This window comes from Daphnia magna, linkage group LG5, assembly GCF_020631705.1.
Source record: "Daphnia magna isolate NIES linkage group LG5, ASM2063170v1.1, whole genome shotgun sequence".
NCBI classification, from domain to species: domain Eukaryota; kingdom Metazoa; phylum Arthropoda; class Branchiopoda; order Diplostraca; family Daphniidae; genus Daphnia; species Daphnia magna.
Window position 1 is genome coordinate 11566519 of NC_059186.1, and position 25537 is coordinate 11592055.

The 25537-nt window shown below is 41.1% G+C and overlaps 1 protein-coding gene and 1 long non-coding RNA gene across 7 annotated transcripts; one reads left to right on the forward strand and one right to left on the reverse strand.

Annotated features, from left to right (window-relative positions):
* Positions 1 to 1671, forward strand: LOC123472462. The gene is made up of 2 exons (XR_006646916.1): positions 1 to 609; positions 724 to 1671. It is a non-coding gene; the product is annotated as an uncharacterized LOC123472462 (long non-coding RNA).
* LOC116923634 (cell wall integrity protein scw1) lies at positions 701 to 24692 on the reverse strand. 6 transcript variants are annotated; one of them, XM_045174029.1, is made up of 12 exons: positions 24451 to 24692; positions 24175 to 24313; positions 22709 to 22963; positions 14464 to 14595; positions 14316 to 14378; positions 12878 to 13022; positions 7504 to 7733; positions 6079 to 6350; positions 5522 to 5976; positions 1296 to 5022; positions 1036 to 1160; positions 701 to 951 (listed from the first exon to the last, which is right to left on the reverse strand). In XM_045174029.1, the coding sequence occupies exons 3-10, from the start codon at positions 22877 to 22879 to the stop codon at positions 5009 to 5011; spliced, it is 1482 nt and encodes a 493-aa protein (XP_045029964.1). In that variant the 5' UTR covers positions 22880 to 22963; positions 24175 to 24313; positions 24451 to 24692; the 3' UTR covers positions 701 to 951; positions 1036 to 1160; positions 1296 to 5008. The 6 variants fall into 6 exon arrangements, with proteins under 6 accessions (XP_045029964.1, XP_045029965.1, XP_045029967.1 ...); XM_045174030.1 differs by having other exon boundaries at positions 1296 to 3999; positions 4074 to 5022; positions 24175 to 24692; XM_045174032.1 differs by having other exon boundaries at positions 7504 to 7703; positions 24175 to 24692.
* Positions 24693 to 25537: the final 845 nt, after the last annotated feature.

Consider the following 25537-nt stretch of genomic DNA (forward strand, 5'->3'; position numbering starts at 1 on the left):
TAGGCTCTAGGGTTAAATGAATAGCCTTAAAAGATTATCTGTAGCACATAACGGTTTTCAAGCCAGCTAAGGTCTTGTTAGATGGTGCCATCTATTGATCGTTGACCTGCTTTAACCTATCGCAAATAGAACAAAGATGAAAAAATCGATGGCACGTATAATGGAGATAAGGTACATCCGGGTTTCATAATAAACTATTCTGATGAGAAGTCATTTCAGGATTCGTGACAAATGATATGCCATTGGTGCCGCGCTTTCTGCATAACTAACTTTGCACCATATTTCCACGTTTGCAGCAATTCTTTGACATTTCGTCACGAAGCCAGTCCGACCTCATTAAACTTTGTCACATATTTTTCCTTTTGAGTTTCGAAATCTTACTGTTCTATTTTAATCCAAATCAATCGTTCAATTGGAATGATACTTCCGGTCGAAATATAGTCTTGATTGCACGTTTTTATTTTATTTTTGTGAAAATCAGGTTTATAGACATTACGTCATCGGTCTACAAAGGCTCATTAATTCCATCCACCAGAGCGGAAAAAAACCTGTTTTTATGCAAGCCCTCTTACAGAGAACAAAAAATACAAGCACCGAGTATCACCTAGGGTAAGTTAAACCGGTTCTAAAAAATCAACACAGTTCTATAAAGAATTACCTAGTTTCGCCATCGGTCATGAAGAATTGGGTAAAACTTTGATGTTTTGGTTTTTTTTTATTCAGTTTGTGTTCAAGAGAAATCGCCCAGTTTGTCTAGTGATAGTTCAAAGCCTATATCAAAACATTGGCTGATTCATTAGCAACGCATCGGATCTCAACGGATAATGAGCGTGCACGTTTCGCTCATTAGATCAGACGGGAGATGATAATGACGCTGTACACTATACAATTACACGGGGGCATTGGCCGGGATTGCAAGCACATACTTCAAACAGCTGCCATGTACTGTACCTAACAGGTATACACGAATAAATAAAAGTATGAAACGTTTGATTTCAAAAACTTTTGGCAGAAAATTTTCTTTACTAGACAAACCTGTTGAAAGTGAGGGGAAATTTGCTAAAAGAGCCTTCCGACTTATGTTTTCATTTTTGTTACACTCTTTTACAAATTAGACCGGTTGATCAGCTTTCCCTATCCACTTATCCAGTGATACGCCCCTGTAGATAAGGAGGGAGAAGAATTAGCAAAATGATAACAGTGACAATATGAAGGCCTCATCTGCAACAAGAATAATTAAATCAAGTTGATTTTTAAAAAATATTTATACTAGAGAGAACTGAGATGGTGCTTACGGATCGATCCGATGACGACCTTCTTTGTCCATTCCGATCCTTCCAAAAACCGACAGAGAAACAAGAACAAAAAAGGGAAGCCATTTTCATCGGCTTGGCACATACTTATCAAAATGTTAAAAGAAACAAAGACAAGAACAAGTTTGAAACAAACAAAACAAACGAGAAGACTTTCCAATTTGGATGAACACGGTTTAATGATAATATTAAAGCCAAAATACAGTAGAATTGACGCAACTAGAAACGAAGTTTAAAGGGAGATATTTTTAGAACAAAAAAGATAAATGAGACCCGAAACATTTTCATTTCAAAAAATGAAAAAAAAAAAAGCACAAAAAAACTCGAAACAGAAACGCGGACCATCGACTGCAACGATTTCAGAATTCTAAAAACAAACAGGATTGCCACAAATATTTAAATGGGAACTATAAAGAATAATTTTAAAACAAACAAACAAAAAATTGCGTAAAAACAAATAGGGAAACTGAACATATTGGCAATCAGAGATTTGAAAAACTGTCACACATTTCTTTTCGAATTTTAATTTGTACCCCAGACATAAAAGCAAAGAGAGAGAGAGAGAGAGAGAGGGGGAGTAATTAAGATACACGCGGATCCACATTCCGTGATTATCAATCTTCTGCATTTGCGAAATACATTGCTTTAGTGCTGGACCCCCCGTTAGTTTTTTTTTTTGGGTGTGCTGATTGTTTTGCCCGCAAAGTATTTTAATATTATACAAGCGGGATGTTGAGATTCTTTGCTCCCCAGTACGGATAGAAGGAAAGGTCATCAATATTTCCTAGTTTGTCAATAGATAAGGCCACCACTCTCTCTATATTTATTACAAAGGTATCATCAACTGTCTAGCGGTTTGTTTACATAAATATCGAAAATCGACATACACACAAAAACACAACGGTTTTACCCATGTCTTTCATTTTTCTAGATTCTTTCCCCTCTTGGCCCACTCTTTGAAAATATTGAACTAAAAAAGAAATAATAATAATAAACTTCGCTCGGTGATTGTTTGGTGTGATCTCATTCACGGGTTTCAGATTGTACGTTCCTTTTTTGGTTTGTTTGCTGCCGTTGGTCTACTATATAAAGTAATCGAGCGTGTAATAACATTCTCTCCATCGTACGAGAGACAAAGATATCATCTGTTGGGATGTGGGGATGGCTGGATTCATCAGCAACTGGCCGGGGTGGGCAGACGGGAACCGTGAGGCTCAAAGCTCAATGCGAAACGATTAAGGATTTAGAGATGGAAAATAGAGAGAGAGAGGAGAGATTGTTGCAATTGTTTGACATGAGGACAGGAGAGTGACACCAGCGCGAAGCTCAACATGAGAAATACATGACACAGAAACAAACAAAATGTTTTCTTGAACCAAACAGATAAACAAAAAATGGACGAGGTCAAATGCCGGGCTTTCTCTAACAACCCAAAAAAAGGGGTAATCGAATGATGTATGTAATTGTTGATATACGTAGTCGACGGCCACTGAAAAGAGGAGGAGTCAGAAGAAAACATAGAAAACTAGGACATCAAACACCTTTTTTTTTGTTTGTTTTTGTTTTTTTGCTATTGTTGTTTTCCACGATAATTACAAACGACATTCAGGAATGGGAAAAGAGTAGAAAGGGAGAGAAAAAAAAACAGGTTTGACAAGAGAGAAAGAGATAAGTATAATAATATTGTCGAATTTTCAATTGTTACTAAGCCTTTGATACCCGAAAGACTCTCCGAAAACAACAACAAGAAAAAAAAAAAAATTATGATTATTTTTTTTGTTTTGTTTTTTTGTGTGGACGGAATCCAACAGCCCGAAACATCAACGGACTGGTATGTATCGTATTGCAAAAAAAAAAGAAAACATAATTTTCTACCGGCGTTCACATATGACCTAACAAACAACACGGCACACAAAGGGAGCAACCACACACGCAAAACGAAAGAAAACGACACCAACTCGACACTCGTTTCTTACCCCTCTCTCTCTCTCTCACGATTTGTTTTTATTCCCACAACAGGTAAATAGCAAACAAAACCGTCCCCCCCCCTTTTTTTATTTTTCTTCCTCTGACCGCGCAATTTGCCACGCCTCTGTACTTGTGTCCCTCCCCGTTTCACGACCCTCGTTATTTGCCTCGCACAGAGAGAGAAAACACAAAACAAAAACATAATAACTAACAAGAGAATGTATAACTAGAAAAAGAATATGTCAAAGTTATAGACAAAGTCAAAGAAAAAAAAAACAAACAAAACAACACGAGGCACAACAAACTGAAAAATAGAGGGGGAAAGTAATGATAATGATATCGATATACAAGGAGGGGGGTTACCTATTCATGGGTCTATTTTTATATATAGCTATGTATATATATAAGAAGAGGGCCTTACGGTGGAGAAAAGAAAAATGATAGATTCACTATATATTGCTGATGATTACAAACTTGCGCTCTACTTTTTATCATTTTGCCCCTCTTTTTGCGGATGATATAAATTGATGGGCTACTGAGACTCGAATTCTCCTACTTGCCCACGAATATACATTTTTCACAGACACATACACGCAAGCACACACGGCGTGACGTGACTCAACTTGACGTATAAGAAACGGCCAAAGAAAAAGAGGAGGCAAGCAAAGAGATGGGCGAGGAGGAGAGTCGCCTGGGAAATCCAAAGTCCCGGTGTCGCCTTATACATACATATATTTAGTAAATATATCTATATATATATAAATGGTGATATAATATGGATGCTATACGTACCCTTTGCTAGTCTCTCTCTCTCTCTATAAATATATCTCATTATTGCTGGATCCCAAAAGTCCAAAGCTTTCGCGGTCAGAACGTTTTTTTTTTAAGGGGAGCGTAAGGATACAATCAAGGGCCAATCGTACAGAATTTATCAAACGGCACACGAGGAAAATAGCCAAAAAATTTAAGTACACACACATTTTCTTAAAAAAAAAAAAAAAAAAAGAAAAATGAATTCCCCAAAACAAAAGAAAACGAAAAAAAAAAGCTCCAAAGTATTTTTCATTTCGAAGCGTCATTTTTTGGCTGGTAGGCCAAAAATCGCAAAGTCAAAAACTAAACAATCGAATTAGAGAGGGATGCACGCAAAAGAAAAAAAAAAATCATAACAAAATAGAAAAAAACCAACAGCAAAAACAAAAAGTTTAGGGAGGGGGGGGACCAGAAGAACGAAAACGGTGGGGATTGCGAACGGGGGGGTCGCCCAAATCAATAAGGAACTTCTTCTTCTTCTTATACACCAGCAACAAGCACGTGAAAAATGAATAATAAACGTAAATAATAGAGAACCGTCAACAACATTCACCCCCCCCTTTTTTTTTTTAAATTTCTTCATCTTTTCTCCGACTGTTTGGAGAGAAACGTAACCACCACATCGTGTGTCGTCAGCATCATCAGGTTGCGCAACCAGGTCGCGGCAGTAGGTGGGTTTTCTTCGGTAGTAAATTTGTTTCAGTAAACATTTACAAAACTATCGGCTTTTCTATGGACGTTGTTGGGGGAGGAGGGGAGAGTAAATAGGGTGTGTGTGTGTGTGTGTGTTGCAATTAGCGGCAGCAAAAAATAGCTCAGCAGTCGGTGTTGGTAATTGGTATAGTCAATTTCACTATAGTCGTGTGCGCAGAACGTGGGCTGTTATGAATCGACTCGGAAAACCCTTTGGGATGTTAATCTTGCATTCCTGAATACACGTAAAAAAAAAAAGGAGAAGAAGAAAACTGATGATATTTTTTTCTGTCTCTTTTTTAGTTCTTGTTTTGTGATTTTCATTTGATCGCAAAAGCCCAATTAGGACTGATTCAACGATCAAACGTCCATTCTTCACAGAGTTTGAGTTTGCAGGGCTTTCAAGGCGAAGAGAATTTTTGAAAACTTAAAAAAAATAAAAATAAAATAAAGTTGAGTGAAAACTCTTCAGCGCTAGCGCAAATCTTCCTTTCAAAAAAAAAAAAAAAAGATAATAACAAGACAACCCCACCAGCAGTTTGGGATTGGTCCAAACTTGGTAGACGTTCTCCCGAGTGCAACTTTTCGAAGCCCTTCCCTCCAGCGCATCATTCCCAACCACTCGTATTAAGTTTGATTGAAGCGCTGATGGCGAATTCTAGTTCAGCCCCCCTCCCCCTCGCATTTAAAAAAATAAAAAATAAATAAATAATAATAAATTACAGCATATTTACCTAGCCAAATGTGGTGTCCGTAAAGACCGAGGGCGTGAAGCGGAGCACCTTGAACAGCTTGCGACAAAGCCGAATTGGCAGCCGCCGCGGCCATGGCCATGCTGGCCTGATTGCTCGACATTTTGGCCGCTTCCACCTCGGCCTGCGTGTGCTGATGGTGATGCAAATTGTATTTCTGCTCCTGTTGTTGGCCGTTGGCCATCGACAATAGGGACGAGGATGAAGATGCGCCGGAAGTGGGGCTTCCGCCGTTGTTGCTGCCACTTCCACCGCCCGTCTCGGCCATCTTATTGCGCGCGTACTCGATACGGACACCGCCACGGTCAGATGACAGCAAATAGGTGCCCTGCAGGGAAATCAGAGCCTGGGCGGCACAGCGAACGTCAGCGTATTCGACAAAGGCGACAGGGGCACCGCCCTTGTTATGCATGCGGAGCCGGCAATATCCAGGAAAACTAATCAACATAAAAATTTAAAACAAAAAAAATTTTTTTAAATGGGAGGTGGGGGGAGGAATAAGAAATCAAAATTAATGCGAGCAACGTGTTTATTTTTACCTGCCAAAGAGTTCTTTGAGTTCCTGTTCGGAAACGAATTGGCCAAGATTGGCTATGAAAAGGGTTGAACATGGAGCGTTGGCTCCGCCTCCCATGGCCGAAGGGGTCGAAGCTCCAGCACCGGCGCCCGGAGCGGCCACGGGAGAACCGCCGGCCGCGGCAGCCGCAGCCGCAGCCTGGGCCATCTGGTGGTGGTGATGGTGATGGTGATGAGGCGTCGAGCCCATCAGTTGCGTCAAGTGATGACCGCCGTGACTCATTTGCATCGAGCCCTAAAAAACCACAGAAGAAAAAAAAAAATAAAACAATGAAACAAAAGAATAACGTCACTGCAATAATCAAAACCAAACGAGATAAACTTTGAATGAATTCAACATTTTCTTCATTTTTGGGCACAGGTGAATGTGGTCGGATCATGCAGGTAAGCAGTGCGAGTACGAGCATTAAAAACCTTTGTGTTTGCGTAAGCACAAACCAAACATGGCAGGCCTGACATCGGCATCCGCAAGACGTTGCCTAGGCAACCCTCTGTTGCGCTAGTTAATCCCCTTTCTTTTCCTTTGCCTCAAATAAGACGAGGAAATGAGGGAAACAATCGTCGATTCAGGTCGCAATGTAAAGGCAGTCCATCGACTTATGCAAAGCCCTTTCACAATCGCGTATCCATTCATTCAGGAAAAACGGGGAGAAATAAAAACACCGACCGACCGAACGAGACCGACAAAAAACAAACAGAGAGATCATCGTGCAGCCTGTGCAGTTGGGGGGGAGGCAAGAGGGTAGCATTGTTGTTCGTGTTGTTGTGACTGCAGAATGGACAGAACCAAAACTTCAATTTAAAAAAAAAAATTCAATTTCCCCACCCAATAAATAAATGTGTGCATTGGAATTCTATACAGGAAAAACTCAGAACCATCAAGGAAAAAAAAAAAACTATTGAAAATAGAGGGGGGAGGGGAAGATGTGCATCGGAATTGTGTTTTTTTTTTTGGTCGTGTTGTGGGCAACGTAAATGTGGCGGTTGGACTGCACAGGCTTGCACACCTGCTGATGATCTCCAAACTGCGTCGGTTGTTCCGGTCGATCCGTCTCGACGTTGTGCTCTTGTTGCTGCTGCTCGTGGTAGTAGTTGTAATAGTAGTGTTGCTGCTGCTGCCAATAACTGTAAAGGTTGAAAACGGGTTGGAATGATGGCACGAGGACGGTTTGATGATGAGGCAAAGACGATGTACTAGGGTGTAGGTGGGAGCGAACGAGGGTAGTTGTTGGAGGCGTAGTAGGAGTAGTAGATGTAGTAGGAGTCGAAGGCGACAACACTTGATTGAGCGACCCCGCCACGACCCCCAAGAGTCAAGGCAACTGTTGCTGTTGTTGTTGTTGTTGCTGACTGTGTTGTAGCGCATGTAACTGATGAAAGAAACGTACGGGTAACTGCGGGTGCAGGGCCGGATGGACGGACGCCATGGCAGCCGCATGGTGAGCGTGAGCGTGTTGCAGCGCCGCCGCCGCCGCCGCTCCCTGATGAGCGTTGCCCTGGTGGCCCTGAAGTTCGGCCGCTGCAGCTGCCGCAGCCGCCGCCGCCGCCGAATACGCCAATGCCGGATGCGTCGTCCACATGTCCGATGCTGTCGGGAAAAAGGCGGGGCTTAAATCCTCTATTCAAAAAAAAAAAAAAGGACAATGCACATTTTCATGGTTTAGTTATGGCATCGCAACATGTTGGGCACGTGAACTTTAATCACGATTCCATCGAGAATGACAAATGATGTCGTTTTTAATTTCTAGACAATCTCTAGCGACTTAAAGAGATGGCCGATAGTTGTGTAACAGAAGACTGCCTGACATCCGAGCAGGGCCCCCTTTGACGAGAAACAAGTAAATGGTCTCTCTGTTTTGTTTGGTTTGGGAGGGGGTCTGCACCTACGTGCGCTGTAAATATCGAATCGTCGTAACCCAATCATTTTTCTGTCCGTCCGTTCCGCACAAGACGTTGCAACAAAAACAAGACAACAACAAAAACAAAAAAAAAGATGTGACTGGAACATCGAAAATAGCCCCCCACCCACGATCAATATTATACAGGCAGGATAACGTGTGCGTGTGTGTGATGTGTAAGACGGGCGCCCATTTTAGAAACAAATAAAAACGGACTTTTCGAGAAAATAAGGAGGGATCTATAAGAGACGACATTTTCAAGCCTCATATTGTCCGCGTTCCAGTGAGGATCACTAAAGAATTAGATCCGCTCTCGTCTTTGTGACTCTCCTTTTTTTTTAAAAAAAAGAAAGAAAGAAAATGAAAAATCCTTCTGTTATATATTTAAAACAGTTAAAAGAGCGCGACTGGAACACGCACTTTTTATTTGTTACTTTGAAATGCTGCATATAGTAGTAGCACATATATATATAAATACATATTTGTGGGGGTCTCAACATTTTCTGTTTTAAAGGGAACTAATCTCTAGCGCGCGTTGTCTGCGCTGGGTGGGGGAGGGAAAGGGTTTCTAAATCGGGTGCCATCACGGGCTAGTGCTGCATACAACTTCTTCTTCTTCTTTCAAACAATTTAAAATAAGCGTCAACCGTGTGCTGCAGCAGTAGCAAGACAAGCCCCGTGCGAGATGGCAAGAAAGAGACAAGAGACGGGCTGGCATCCAAGAATTGGCCATTACATAAATCGTCTTTCTTCTTCCCCCTTTCTTAAAAAACCTATTTCTCTTCTTCTACCATTTTGCCCCTTTCTTTTTCCCCGCCTCCATCGCCATTTATTTCCTACCTAGCGTGCAAACAACACCCAGGATAGAGAGAGAGGTTTGACATAATTACAACAACGGGACTGCCGTGCTGGGATAACGGCCACAGCATAAGATGCTGGTCCAGCCATTTTGTTTACCTGAACTGGAATTCAAATTCAATTAAATATTGAAATTCTAAACGATAAAAAAAAAAAATCCTTACAAAAGACTTGGAGGGGGGGGGGGACCGGAAGGGCTTTTTTTCTTTTTTTTTGCGGAGTCTATTCACATTTGCATCCGCACTGACAAATGTGTCGTTATTTTTCGTTTCTCTTGTCGCTCTTTTGTTTTGTTTTTTTCATCAAACAATGTTTAATTTTAGAAACGTCTTTAAAAAAATAAAACAATAAGCAACTGGCTTCCCGGTTTTGCTACTGGACCCTTGCTCTTTAGTGTCTCTATTATAAATGATCCACACAAAAAAAACAGAGAGTGCAAAGAAGATGAATGATAAACTAGGGCACCAACCCCTTCACCCGAATCATGTAGAGAAAAAAATTCCGATAGAGGCGCTCGGAAGCGGAACTGCGGAAGTTCCTCTTTTTTTTTTTTGCGCCCAGCCAATTTTCTTGTAGGCCTTTTTTCTTTCTTTTATTCTTTCCATCCCCTCCACACGATGTCCATACCTACCCCATTTTTTTTTTTCAACGTGCTTCCCTTTGCCCGTCAGTCTCCCAATAGAATGGGCAAGTGGAAAGGGGCCGATTAAATTACGATCGATCCTATTTTTCTTTCTTCCCGTTCGTCATTGCCTTTTCTCTTATTCTCGAAACGATTTTTTTCTTTTTTGCCCAAGAGCATCGAAACGAATATTCAATTCTACCGTCTCCGCCCTTTTCCATTTGCTACCTTTCCTCGTACACACCCGTGTGTGTGTGTATGTTACTTTCCGTGTATATATATATATAGTCTCGGAGATTGAAAGTGTGAATATTGACGGATTGAATCAGTGGGACGGAAGGAGGGAACGGAACAAGGTCCGCCTTTTTTTTAAAACTATTTTTCTTTTTTCCGATTTCTTTTATTATTCCTCCCGCGTTTTCGCACGAAATAAGAAAAAAAAAGAAAGAAAACGTCTCTCTCTTTTTTTCTTCTTCTTCTTCTTCATCGCCGTCGCCAACGATCCATTTCAATTAGGGGACTGAAGCTCGCGGGGTACTTCTTATTATATAGGGCAACACGAGAGATGGCCGGCCATGGGCTATGCGTAGTCTTGCGGGGAAAGGCAAGCTTGATTGGTCATTTATACGACTGCGCTCCTGGTGGTTGGTGTGTAGCAGTAAAGGCTAATACACTTGGTTTATATATATATATATATGTGGTCCCTTTCAAATAAAAAAAAGAAGAAGAAAGGGCGGGAAGGAAGGCCCGATCGATCACGACGGGAATTCGCTTAACTGGCAAGGTTGACACGAAAACGATAATGAGCTCAACCCACCACTCACTTTGAAGAATGACTCGAGTCGTTTCTTTTTCTTTTTGCAACCCCCTTAAAAATAATAATAAATGGGAGGAGGAGGCATATGTTTGCCGCATTTACACAACCCGTTTATTTTGACTAGAGTGTACCGTTTTTCTTGCATGAAAATAACCATCCGTCCCAACCTACGACTCTCTCTCCTCTTTTCTTTAGGTAGTTGGGATAAAAATACATTGGCCGCATCTAAACTATTCATCACAGCGAGAGAAACGAGTTAAAAAACACCTGCCAAAATCAGAAGAAAAACTTTGCATCCGCCAAAAACTTGTGAACTGATCGTTTCTCTTTGCCTCCCCCCATCGGCCATACGCATCACGTAATGTGCAAGCATTTTTTCTTATTTATTTTTCAAGAAAAGAAATTGAGCACATGGCATTCATTGCGGTCGTGCCTCATCCATCGTACAGTACAAAATAAAAGAACACCTTGAACAAGAAAAGGCCGGAGTACATCTATATACACATAGTGGTATAGGGATGCCTTCCGTCTTTCTCAACGTCATAGACGGACAAATGACGTGAGCCTCTTTCAGAATGCCGCCCCATTTTTGGTGCTCTTCTTTTTTCATAGCTACTCTGACGCCATTTGTATACAGATCGGTCTCGGGAGATTCCACCTCTCTTTTTTTGAGCCTCGACTTCAAGAGTCTGGGACGGAAACAGCCGAGGGAAATCATCATCATCATCGATTGAGTCCTATTTCTCTTCTATTCCAATTGAGCAGTATATATATTATTTTCTCTAACGATTTTGATCAGCTGTGCTCCACTCACGTAACAGCAGCCAAAAAAAAATTTGACCTTTTCCTATCAAGATTTATTTATTTTTTTAAATCCCAAACTAACCGCGAAAAATTCAAAGGGCTCTTTGAAGTCTAGATAGTCACGTACGCGTAGGTTGATGTTTCATCAAAGTTTACGTCCAACTTTGAGCAGAAGGTAACCGTCAAAATGCCTCGAAGCTACCTAACCTCTCCACATCTAAATGAAGGGTAAATTAATAATGGTTTTATGTTGTTTTCTCTTTCAACAAAATCCATTAAAGAAATAAGAAAGGGACAGCTCATAAATTTTTATTTTAAACAAACAAACAAAACTAACGGGTCGTTCAAAATTGAAAAGAAGAAAAGTGGGGGGGAGGCCATATTCGATTTTTTCTTTGGTCTCCCGTGTTTTTTCTAATGCCCCACCTACTCACCTGTGCCCACTTAACCTCTTTAACTCTACTCGCTTTTAATCGGCTGAGCTACTCCCCCCTTTTTTTAACTGACGGCACGAGGCTCCTTTACCGTCATCATCGTTAATTCCTTCATCCCGCGTGAAACATAAACGCCGACAAAGACCACCCCACCCTCCTTCCCTTTTACTGTACACACACACACAACGTTAAGTCCCTATAGATTTAATCTTCCCCAGGCTTTTGCGCTCACCTTTTAGCCCACCCCTTCTCAATCCCCCCCACGTCTCACAAACTCTGTGTATCGATTGATGAGCGAGAACCGCCATCTTTCATCAACTTCATTTCACGTTTCATCGTTCGTTTTTTTTTTTCGTGAAAGAGGGGCGAGAAATAAGCTATTGTACAACAAGTAAAAGATTTTTCTTTTTTCTTTTGGGAAACAAAAACTTGGGTCGAAAATTTTTAAAAAATTTAAAAATAAATCATCCTGTGCAATATTATTATTTTTCCGCTTCAAGATCTAACGACGAAAAAAAAAAAAGAATATGTTGGGTGGGGACGACACGATTGATTGGATCTACCGCTATTTAAAAAAAATAATAATTTTCCACGTTATTATAAAAAAGAACCGCTGCAACAACAACAAAAAGGAAGGGGAATATAACCATTCAGTCTATTAGCACTGCTGTCGTTCGCACAAGCTTTTCCTTTTGAAAGAAAAGAAAAAAAAACATTCGTTTTTAATCAAGTTTTGTTTAGCTCACTGTCGCACCCTCACGTGTCAGAGTGTTCGCGACTGGCGTTTGCCTTTTCAAAAGCGTTTGTCGTTGGGTCTTTTTTTTTCTTTTAAATTTAAAGAAATCGCAATTTTAGTTACGAACTCAATTTTTATCCCAGTGATTGCCGTTGAAGTTTTTTTCTTTTTTTGACACGAAACACCTGGCCAGATGTTAGGCACATGTTAAAAACGGATTGGCTGGTTGACAAAATAAAAAGGTCTCGTCCAAAAAAAGAAAAAGAAAAAGAGAAGCGAATGAAAAATGTCAATAATAAACCGTTCAATAAAAATGAAAAATCGCTTTAAAGATTTGTTTAAACTTTAAAAAAATAATAATAAATAATAATGTTATATTACGTAAGAGCCAGTTATTCCCGACCGAATTCTATGAAAAAAAAAAGTATGGCGGATCACGTAACATCGGGAATGGTCACGTGTCTTACGTGTTCTAATTTAAATGGCTTGTCATTGTTGGCATCACGAAAAAACAAACAAAAGTGATTGATGTGATGATCAAAAGTGATTCGTTATTGGTTAAAAAGAAAAAAGAAAAATGTGGTGGTACTCACGGCCGGTGAGGGGGTGCAGCAACGTGGGGTGAGGGGCGGCTGCGGGGGGCGAACTGTTCTGCTGTTTGGGTTTGCTGACCTTCGTGTTGCTTTTGGCAAATTCCAGCCGGATCGTCTGCGGGATGTCCGGATCAAATCGCACACCCTTTCGATTTGTTTTTGTGTGTGTGTGTGTGTGTGTGAATGGTGAAAGGTTCGTGTGTGCAAGTGAAAGAAAAGGAAAAAAAACAAATGGTCAAACATTTTTGTTTTGCATCTTAAACAATTACGACAATAACATTCCGTGTGTGTCGTGTTGACAAATCAAATATGAAAAATTAAATGTTAATTCAACCGCAGAGAGATGGGCATAGAAAAACTAAATTGGAGGGAATCGCGGTAAGTACTAGCACCTGTTCACGAACGGAGTGAGACAATGGACCGAAATTCCTCGAAACCCACGTGCATCGTTTATGAGCCTTTCTGCCTGTGTGTCGTGTTTTGTTTTATGATTGCGTGACATTTGATCTCTTTCTCGAGTGTCGAAAGCGAATCGAGTTTTTTTCAACCAAAAATTAAAACAGTTTGAGAAACAAACACGACCCTTGTGTACAAAAGAGCTACTACACCCAGTTATGTATAAATACAGAAAGACACACACACACACACACAGAGACGCTCGCTTTGGTCTTTTCTCAACCTCCTTTGGCGCTATTTTCGGGATATACGAGGATACGTGATTCAATTCCGGCGGACTCTTGGTGTGTACTGCCACCTCCCCCCCCAAAAAAGTTTCATCCATCCCCCTTTTTTTTTCTCTCTCTCTTTCCCACCGACATCTAAATGGGCATGTCGACGACGCACTTTCGTTTCGCCAGGGAGAAGCCACAAACATTTCGAAAAAAAGGGAATCGGGAACACGTTCCACCTCCTCCACCCCAATCGTGGCCCTATTGTGTGCTGAAAAGATTTTTTTTAGTCTAAGGTTGCGGCAATGATTGAACCGATGACGACACATTTTCATTACTTTTCTATTCATCCCGGCCACCAACGTCAAACGTTTGCCGATAATTTGTCGAATAAATGTTGCGGCTTGACGAATCCCTACCTAATAGCAAATCATCACGTTTCAGGTTTTTACTCGAAAAAAAAAAGAGGGGGGCTTATCCGGCAAATGCGATCCTTAAACAAGCAACAGCGACACTGTTGGCCGATATCGATGGGATTGGGACAGATGTGGCGAAAAGAGACAAGAAAGTTGGACAACAAAGAGGAGGACCCTTTCATGTTTAAGCGGCTTGTATTGAATAGGAGCCGCGCACGACGCACTGGGATCGCTATAGAGTTAGTTAATCAATTCTTTCTCGCTATCTTTTCTGTTTTCCGGTGGGCAACGAATAGCGGAGACAAGGCAAAATTAGGAAACGTTTCAAAATTTAAAAAAAAAAAAAATGTTTACCTGCAAATCTTGCTTGGCTCCTTCGGCGCTTGCACGCGTCGCAAACGTCACAAATCCCACGGGCTGTTTCGATTTGAAGAATAGAAAAAAAATATATAAATATTTATTGATAATTATTCACTTTTAGACAAATGGAATAATCAATTACCGAAGTTGTTTTCCCATTTTTGCTGGTCACTTTCAATTGTGAATTTTCGTAGCCGTCATATGCGCGGAAGAGCAGGTACAACTCGCGCGGTTTGGCGTCCATCGGCAGGCCGCTAACAAACAAAGTCCTCACCTAATCACAAAGAACAAAAGCACGTCAAATAAAAATTAAAATAAAATCAATAGACAAAACAAAAAATAAAAAATAAATCTATGCCCAAGAGTCTAACGTCCCTGGACATCAGAGCTTCATTCGTTTTTTTTTTGTTTTTCCTTGCCTCAATTTCTTTTGACTGCGCTTATAGCCCTGCCCCCTTTCGTTTGGCTACTCTGGTCACGCCACAACACACACGCACACACAACGGCCAGCAAAAAGGATAGGTCGTCTACTTTTGTGTAACTCGTTGCAGAGCTCCGCGTACGTTTGGTCGATTTAATCTCGATCGTTAACAACCTGCCCGCCCTTTACCAAAGACCCCCCAAGAAATGTATAGGCAAAAAATAAATAAAAATGCATTTGCTCTACTTCCTTTGTTTGACTGGAAAGCCCCCTACCTCAGGTAACAAAATGTTACCACTTTTCCCTATTTTTAGATGCATTAACTTCGATCCGATTGAATGTTTCGTGTCCAAAACTTCAATGAATTCCATTCTGATTATCCATTAAGACTAAAATGTAACCAACTATAAGAAAATCGGTTGGGCTGGAGAAGCAAGATGCCATCTTTCTCCAACATCGATTATCGTCATTAACAAGCATTAACACGTGTTCACACTAGATAGCCGTGTATATATACACGAATGTTTAGCGCTCTGTCCAAACTGGCGGCTAAACACAGCGAAGAATGTCAATATAGAAACAGAAGGGCGAAATAAAAACGATCGCTAGTTCTTCTTTTAAGGACTGGCTCTCCTCGCTTCTAAACAAGATCCTTCACACACACACACACACTGCACTATAGGAAAGAAAGTGTGTGTACCTTCGGGTAGATATTAAAAAAAAACTCGGGAAGATGAAGATGAAGAAAGACAAACACAGACAGATGTGAAGTACCAAATTCTTTTTGTTTGGGATTACGAGTAATGGCACCAGTTAGTTTGGCCGGCCATTGATCAAACCGTGAGGTTGCCAGAGAACCCTATATAAAGGTGAGTCAATCTTCACATTTTCGTGTTATACAATCAAATTAGCTTATAGCCATTTTTCAATCTATTCGAATAAAACGAAATGCAAAATAGATTTTTTTTTGTTGGCTTTGACATTTTCTATACAAAGAGGCCGAAATCGAGTCCGAATGGGGAAACTTGACCTAGTCTTCAAACAAAACAGACGCAATGCAGATCGTCAACAAAAGTCCATTGCTTGGCCCCAGTAAAAACAAAAGCTTTTTTGCTTTCGTCAAATGTTTGAAAAAACAAAAACTTGCCAAAACGCTAAGTGATATTTGTATTGAATTCCGCCTAGTATAGACCTTTTTGTTAAACAAAACAAGATCCTCATCGGCAACGCGAGAAATGTATAAAAATAAATACGCTCCAATATACTTGGCAACGATGCCAAGAGTTTTTTTTTTTTTTTCACTAAGAACAGGTGCTGGTGTATGGAGACTCTCCACCACGGCACCTGTCCTTTCTGGCACGTGAAATCCATTTGAAAGACGGATGCAAAACAATTTGTCAAAATGTTTCCGTCGCGCGTTCATTCCAAAACGAAATGATTTTGTTTTTTTCCATGTCGAATGGCGACGAAAAACACGCGACATCATCCCGATGCGCCGCATTTCAAATTTACAAAACAAATTCCGTGCTCGCCAACCGCCATCACGTCTGCCATCCTCATCAAGAGGACAAACATACCAACAAAAGCTTTGATCCTTTTTTCATGTTTTTTTTTTTTTAATCCAATGTGGTAGGGAGGGAAAGGCATTTTCGTGAGGGGGGAAATAAGAGGAGCATTGGTGTTGTGCTGATCCACTATGATCCTTTTAGCAACAATTTTTCTTTGCTCGAGGCGATAACGATAGCGATCCTTACTCTGCCCCCCTCCGCCCAAAAGGAGCATCAAGAGTCATCTTCTTTCTCCGTCCAATAAAAATAACAAAAAAAAAGTTGGATGTCGTCGTTGGAGCATTTTGGATGGATGGTGCTGGAACATGCCGGAGCGCTCAGGGACCTCTGCACCCGTACCGAGAGAGAGAGAGCAAAGTCAAGAGTGTGTCTGTGTGTTTTAGGTATTCCCAGCACACACACACACACACAGCCACAACCTTTACGTTTATCGAGGTGGAGGGAAACATCGGGGAGGAGTCCCCTCTATTGATCCAAACCTCCCCCTCATCCAACTTGTGTGTTCTCGTTCCAGCAGTAGAGAGCAGCCGACGGATGTGCGCTATAACTTTTACCTCTCTCTCTCTCTCTCTCTTCTCGGCTTCTTTTGAGTGTCAGTCGCTCTGTGCGGAGGTTCTTCTTCCTGTGCGCTCAAAGTCCCTATTACCCGATTAGGTTAAGGGGCTTGGGGAGAAAGGGTGGGCGAAAGGGGTCGGAATTATATTTGAGAAGCTCCATTTTTTTGAAAGAAATAAATACGTAAGAGGGTATCGTTGATTTATCAAAAAAAATAAAAGAGAAGTCGGAATTGAGACACAAGTAGTTTCAGGTATTGCCTTTTTTTTGGCGTGTTCCGCACGACCTCGCATCGCCCCATCCTTTTTAGCAAATGAATAAATAGACACTAGACACACGTCTAGCAAGCCATCAAACACCAGCACTGCACTCTAGATGATTGGATTGGAGTACCGCGTGTCTGTACACGGATACCAGTCGAAAAAGAACCTTGTCTGCGAGTAAGAAAAAATTCGACGCTCGATATCTTGATCAAAAGGCAGTCCCGATTGGTCCTAGCCATAGACTAGCAGGACTCTGCGGACCAATTCTAAAGGGGGGCGGAAAGAAACTCAACGACATAGTCAAATGTGTTTCTTTTGATTTCTCAAGTACAACGACGAGTCTTATCATCCCGAAAACTCTTTTCTTTTTTTTTTCAATAGGGTGAAGGTCTCTTATATTTTAAACTTTTATTTCTCGAGAAAGATTCAACAAGAGCACGTCCTTGTTTGGGGTGAATATGTGAAGGGAGTCAAATGATGGTTAACCTCGATAGCCCCTGCAACTGTATTCTTCATCTTTTTGTCTTTGATTTTAATGATTTTTCACGGAGAAAGCGAACAGTGCCAAAATCTTTCATTTAAAAAAAAAAAACTATCAAAGACATTTGTGAGGTGCGGGAACGAGCAAAAGATTGCGCACAAAAATAGCCGCCATCATCGTCTGGCGCGTGCGCGCGCTCGTTTTTCTTTTTTTTTTAAAAAAGAAAGCGGAGAAACAAGAAAAGGTTTACGCTTTAAAAAAAAATAAAATATTAGAGCCGAGAAGCACATCAAATAGACTGTGGGTAGTCGGTAAAAAAAAAAGAAATGAGGAAAAAAAAAAAAAAGAGGCTTGCAAACGTGACCAGAAGACGCAAAATGTAACCCCAAAGACCATTCACGATCCTGGTAGGATGGAGAAAAGAGAGAGAGGGAGCTAATGGGCTTTTCCTTCTCTCGTCGTTCGTCTCTTTTGATTATCAGAGCAAATTTCCTCGTCTTGTTGCCTTTTCCTCCCCAATTTCGTAGGCCAATCAGCTACAAGTTGGATCGCGTCAGTTCAGTCAACTTTTCCTCACCCCCCACCATCTCCCCATCGAAAGCAAATGGGGATGTAGGAAATGATTACGATGCCAGCTACCAACCCCCCCTCAAATGCATTATAAAAAATAAAAAATAAAAAATCTAAGATAAGATTATTTGCATATATCGATCGGGGAAAAAAAAAAAACACTTTTGATGAAAACATAACGAGCAATGATGGGGTGTGGCGCTGAAATGATAATCAATGGCAAATGGACTCGGAAATAAAAACAGACGGGCCTTGTCTTTCTCCTCATTGGTTCGTTCCAAAGAGGAAGAAAAGAAAAAAAAGAGGCCGGAAATGGCTCTTGTGAGCTGTTCCGCACATCGAAAAAAAACGGCGGGAAAAAAAAAAAAGAAGAGTGGACTGAATCAAATTTGGTGGTGAGTTACCCCATGTGAAACGTCTGACGTTGCTATGCCAACTTCCTCTGGTAACACGTAAAACTATTTCCGACACACACACACACAGCAGAGATTGTCAGCTATATAAAAAGAAGAACAAAGAAAAAGGAAATTCGCTGGCCGTGTGATGGCCGCCGCCGTTTTCTTCGGCAGTTAAACCCAAACGATGATGATGATGTCCATCTTTTTTTTCTCTTCAATTCCCTTTAGGCTACAAATCCCTTGATTTCGGTACAAGAAAGCCAGTCGAAAATCCCGCACGCTTCTCTCTATCGACACAATATTAAACAACAACAAAAACTTGCGCGATGCCCAGCCGGGGCTAAACAGTAAGCGTTACGACATGGTAGCTTGTCATCATCATCGTCCTATACCGTATATTATATACGATGTACATAAAGAGCAGACGACTCGATATTATTCCCGCGCACATAATAATATCAAAACACAATTCAATTTTCGATGCTTTGCTGCGTCCCCTCACCGTCTCAGACGCACACGAATGGATCCATCACGGACGTGTTCCACCTTGTGCGATGTTTCCCACACTCTGCTGCTGGCAAAGGATGTGCCCAAGGAGCTGCACGTATTTCGAAATGAGGCTAAATCCAAAGCTGCCAATGTCATCATCATAGACATAAAACACGCGTGCTGGGCATGGTATCCCCCCCACTGAAGAAAATGAAATACATATTCGTTTTAAAATCACGACGCTTAGTCTGAGAAAGAAGTTTGTGCCTCTCCGTGATCTCACAAGTCAATTGAGAGGGAAGCGAGTAACGAGGCTCTTTCTTGTCCGCGTCGTCCACAGCAGACGGCCGAAAGAAAAGAAGCGTAAAAATTGCGTGTGTGTAGAGTGCAAAGGACGACGCCAGCAAAAGAAGAAAAAAATCGGGGGGGAAGAGAAGGCGTAGGTGATTGGCGATGGCAGTGAAAGAAGAAGAATGACACAGTTGGATATGCCTCGATGGGTGGTTACATTCACCTTTGACTTGGTATTGATTGCGCCAGCGAATAAAAAAAGATTTTCACAAAGCGCGTAAAAAAAAAAAAAAATCCATGAATGAGATTGGATATACGATATGCAACTTGTCATGGATATCAAATCAGCATACACGATCATTTGCATTGAATTATATTTAAATACAATTTTTAGACCGAGCCCCCCAAAAAATGTGCACGTCAGTTCCTCTCCGACTTGTGTACACACATCACTCTAGAGATCTCCGTGCAAACGTCAACTTGACAAGCTTGTTAGAATATAAATAAATGTACAGGGTCGGAGTAAAAAGTTTTACGGCTGTCGATAACTGAGCGACAGAGAAGCTGCAAAACTTTTTTTTTTTTTCCACCTGAAGTCTTGTATAACGTCTACAAACAAAGCAAACATTTTACAAAAAGGGGGGGGGGGCGGACTTTCGATTTTTATACTGGGTTGAAAAAAAGAAAAGAAAAGAAGCTGGTTCATCATTAACGACCTCGGAAGAGAACGCCAACCTGCCAGTGCATTAAATATGAAACAACCCGAACGTTGCCATGGCAACGCCAAAGCGCGTGACGAAGGGTGGAAGGTAAACATTTCAACGAGAACTTTATCCGATTCAAAACAATATTTTAATCCGATAAAGTAATCATCATCGAATAGCAAGTAAAGAAACAAAAATTGATTATCATGTGACAGCTGGGAAATGCATCGACGGACCACCAACGTATCCATCCGAAACGGGTCGTAGCGGGACTGTCCGCCCCATCAAACTGTCGCTATTTCAGAAGCCGCTTTGATTTGATTACATTCAAAATAATCCAGTCAATCATTAGACATGTGGTGATGGTCGTACTATGTTTGTCCCATCCCATGTTTTACTTCCTCCCCCCTCAACAACATCGTATGACAAGGAAAAATGGCATCAGTGTGCTAGTGCCGACAGCCGAATATGTTGCGTAACTCCAACACCGTCGAGTGGTGACGGACCGTGCCGTAATGTTTCCGTGCGTCAAAGTTATGTTAGCTGTACCTTCAAACCAGAGGAGAGGAAAAAGGTAGACGCATCCGGATTGGTGGGTGCTGAATGACAGGGTCGTTTATCTCCGGCTACAGCGTAGAGTGCGGATAGGGGGGGGAAAGATTGTTCCGCACAACTCGGAATTGCCGTAAAGAGAAAATGTCGTTACCTGCCGGTGTGTTTCTTAGACGTTTCGGGTTGTGTTATCCTCCGTATACTATACTATTGATCCAACCCCAAGCCTCTTGACAACACACTAAAAGAAGGGCACTCCTTAAAAAAAAAAAAAAAGGTGAGGAGGGAGTAAAAAAATAATAAAAACCCAAGTGCGCACACACCGCCGCACAAACTTCAAAACAAGAGCATTTAAAAAAAAAAAAAAATTGCGGCAGGGGCCAGCGCTCGTTATGATAATGAGACTTACTGAGTGTTCCCTCAAAATGAAATGTTTCCTTTAATCTGCGTTTGATTGCTTAAAATTTAATGTAAATTTTTTCAAATTTTTTTGGAGAGGGTGTGTTGTCCTCATTTGCGACATTGGGTGGACATTCTTAATGTTTCGTCCTGCTGTCTCATGTTCAATCCATTAGCAACATCTAGGCAGGCAGGATTAAAGAGAACAAGTTAATGAACGCGGAAAAAGGGTGTCCGTCTTAACGACTAGCGGAGAGAAACCGCTATGAAAACAAAACGATAGCATCAGATCGATTATCCGCGCACGACGCTAACAAAAGGCTCGACATTCTCGTCTTGTAAATGTTGACTTTCAATTTTTGTCGGCCGACAATCAAAAACGGCCGCCTTCCAGTACGTACCCAACTTTCCAAAAGGATATTTTGAAAGCTCCCGGTCTCGACGGCAATAGAAAACAAAGGCAATACAAATCACCAAGCCGAAATGTTTATTGACCCCCGGTAGGAAAGAGTGTGTGTGTGTGTATATATATATATATATTTACTAAGTATATGTATATATATCGACATCTTGTTTGGAAGGGGGGATGACGGGTGTATGAGGGACACGCCGGATGCGGACCAAAGAATTTTTGGTTGGCCGTTCCGTCGAAAGCGTACGGCAGGTGTGAACAAGCCGCTCCATAGCCAAAGAGCAGCAGCCGGGCGCGGCCAACCGTTTCAAGAGAACAGAAGAGAAAAAAACTTTTTTTTTTTCTCCGCTTTAACAAGAACCAAAAGACTCGGGAGAGTCTAAAAATGAACTTTGTTTTCATAACAAAAAAAAAAAGGGTTCAGCAACTTTTTTTTTTTTCCTAACTTTTTCAGAAAAACCTTTTTTTTGTGTGTGTGTGTCTATTGCAATCGCTTAATATACCGACGACTGCCAACGCTTGTTCCAAAACAAACAAGGGACGCGGGACGGGAGACACCAGCGCGCGGATTGAAAAGCGTCAGCAACCCGTGACGTCGCCAGGGTTAAACACTCTGCTTTTTAGTATTCAGCGCACAAGTTTTTTATATAGGGCTATAGATGCGGCCATTTTTTTTTTTGTTAAAAAAAAAAAAAAAAAAAATGTTGGGATTGTATAAAATAAAAAAAAAAGGTGTGGCCAAAAAAGTTTTGGATCGGTTAGCAGCGGAAGTTGAATTAAAAAAAAAAAGGGGGGGGGGAGTTTCCGGGATAACGAGGCAAAGACCCTGGGACTCGGTATAAAAAAAAATGAAAGCTAAACATATTTGAGAGCTTTTGCCTATATCAAAAGTCATTAAATTAAAAAGACATAAGACATTCCCATGTGTCTGAAACATCAAAACATCCGCAGTTGATCATCATCTCGATCTCCCTCCCCACAAAAAAAAACAAACAACAAATCTTTGTTCAAATAGTGTTGTAGCACAGTAGCAGCAGCTACTGTAACAATAAAATTAATTCCTTTTTCAAAAATAAAAAGAGAGGGGAATTTTCGGGAGAAAAATCAGCCAGTTGTGACGGTGCACGGTGCAGACAGTGGAAACGAACGAAAGAATTTTTTTTTTTGTTTAAAAAGGAAAAAAAAAAAGGTCGGCGGCCCCAGAGGAAGGTTTGGCGTTGATTCCCCAAAACACAAAACAAAACAATGATGACAGGTAAAAAAAAAAAAAATAGTTTTTTTTACCTCTTCTTCAGCAGCGACCGTGTTCACCGAATCCATACTCTGACTTAAAGTGCCGTCCATTCTGTTAGCACCTCCGTTGATGACGATGATGCCGCTAGTGCTATTATTGCTGCTGTTCGAACCGCTGGAACTGCTCCCGTTGCTTAATTGCATCAATCCCGAGCTCGGCATACTACGCCCGCAAATCACCAATCACGATGTTTTGTTGGGGGTAGGAGGGGGTTAAACACACTCGGGGTATGTCTTTCTTTCTCTCTGCAATTTCAATAATAAACAACAAATAAATATTGAATTATATAATTGTTATTTATTTTGCTGAATGAAATCTCATCAAGTGCCAAAATAAAAGCAAATTGAAAAAGAAGGGGGGGCTGACGGCAGGATGCTTCGGGCGTCAACGTGAACCCCACCCTATACTGAAAAGCGTTAATGGCTGTGGCCCCATCATTATCGACTCGTTTCCCAACACTTTCGACGAATCCTTTGACAGAATTTTTTGGAACACTGTCAAGTGTCGTCAAAGATCAAGAGGATCCTCGTTGTCGTTAGACGCTTCGTCTGAGTTTTCACAAATTCTTTTTTTTTTTTTTTCTTCAAGGATCACTTTTATCTAAATTCTGTTTCTTTAGAAATAAAAATTAATTATTAAAAGAGACGCACATGGGGGTTGTAAGTTATCCGCCTAGTGGCAGCACAGGTTGTTTGTGCTGCTCGGCGACACAGCTGTCTACACAGGTGAAACCGAAACGATAGGGAAAAATAAAACAGGTGACAATTGTCCCCAACTCGACACGATATCGTTCACATGTTTTTTTTAGAAAACGCATCGAGTGGCCTTACTTTTTTTTTTTAACGTTATAATTTGCTTTCATGTGTACAACGACGTGCGTGACTAGTTTCGAATCGTCTCTTCGATTCGCATCTCCGATGAAACTTTTTAAGTTTTTTTTTTTTCCATCCTCAAATGTTTTCAAGCTTGTCCGCCATGTTTTTTTACGATCAAAGATTACACACACACACGCGAGTGAAGAAGGAAAAAAGGGGGGAAAGAAAACCCCAGTTTTCCACAACAAATTTTCACGAATCGAAATTTGAGATAGAGCACGTTGCCACTTCTTGTTCTTGCTTTCCACTCATCATCAAAAATAAAGAAAATCTTTTTACTAGAAATTAATGAAGCTGCCTGAGAGACTTGAGATACGAACGCCGACCACGTGGCCGTCGGAGCCCCCCCCCTTCCCCAAACCTCGTATTCATTTTGCAGCTGCCATATCGGACGTGTCTTCTCTTTCACAGAGCGAAATTCATGTTCTCGTTATTAATAATATCAAGATATCTGACCCTCTTTTGTTTAGAAAGCACTTCGAGAAACAAAAAAAAAACTATGGGTCTCAAATTTCTTTCAACAGACGACACGTCCCAATAGAGAAAAAAATGGAAGACACAACAAAAGCAAAAATAATTACCGAATTCTTGATTGAACACACTGATGATCGGAAGTATCTTTTTTTTTGTTCACACACACACACACAAACGGCACGTAAACGAAAAGAAGAACACGATGGTCACTTAACAACGCACTTATCTCTCTCGGTGGACGTTTTTCTAAATTAAATCAACACACACACCAAAAAAATAACGAATTTGTTGCAGAGGAATTTTTAAAAAAATGGACGTCCGTCCCGTAGATCGGCTGAGAGAGTAATGGCGAATTGTAAAGGCAAAAAACAAATGAAAATCACCTCAGGACTCGAGAGGAGAGGGGGGGGACCACACCAGAATTATACGTCACGGAGTAGTTAGTACAAGTATGCAGGGTTATTTGGATATAGAAATCTCCCTTCTTTTTTTTCTTCTCTTTTATGAACTTTGGCTGTGACGGCGAGCGCAAAGGATCGAAAATTCAGAGAGGAGATGTGAAGGAGAGTCCACCGTTGGTGGTATGCACACAACCGAACAGTTGGCCACCGACTGAACTGAGCGTGAACGAGAGCACCGGCAAATGAAGGAACGGGAGAAGGGGGGAGGCAGTCAGGCGGTACACGCAGTTCTGTATACACACCACGGGGGAATGGAGGGGGGATAAAGGGAAAAGACAGGGAAGAAGAAAAAAAAGAGAAATGTTATTTTTTTTCTTCTTCTTTTTCCTGGGCTCCCCTTCATCCTGCAGAGTGTGACGAGGACGACGACGGCCAACGTCGACAGACGTCCTTTAGAATGAAGGAAAAAAAAAAAGGAATGCAGCTATCGTTCATGCCAGTATGAGCGTTTGTTTATTTTCAACTAACCAATTATGTAAATGTAATTTTAAAATCGCCATAAAACATCGATGGTGTCGCTACTGACTAAACATTCCACCAGATGGAGGAATGTGCGGAACGATTCTATTTCGTCTGCTAATATTTTCAAATGGAATTTGTTTATTTTTTATGTTCGGGGTTGAACAGAAAGAAAAAAACCTTAAACCTAAAATGTCCTTGTTGTTTTTGAAGCAAAAAAGAGCATAGAAGAGTGTACTAGTCTGCGGTCGGGTCGTGTATACGGGATTCACGCTTGGCTAAGCTACCTGGCCTTCCTATTTTTTTTCCCCTTTTATTTCTCTCTCTCTCTCTTGCTCTCCTGTTTTGGCTAAGTTATACTTGAAGTTGTTCTTCTTTTGTTGTTGTACAATATTTTTCGTTTCGATTGTATTCCATTTTTTATTTCGTCATTTTCATCTTTTTCGATCTTTTTTCATTCGTGTTGTACTGAAAGTTCCAGTTTGTTCCTGCATCCTCGGACCTCTTCTGCATATTTAAATGACAATCAAATATTCAAAAGAGCCATTCT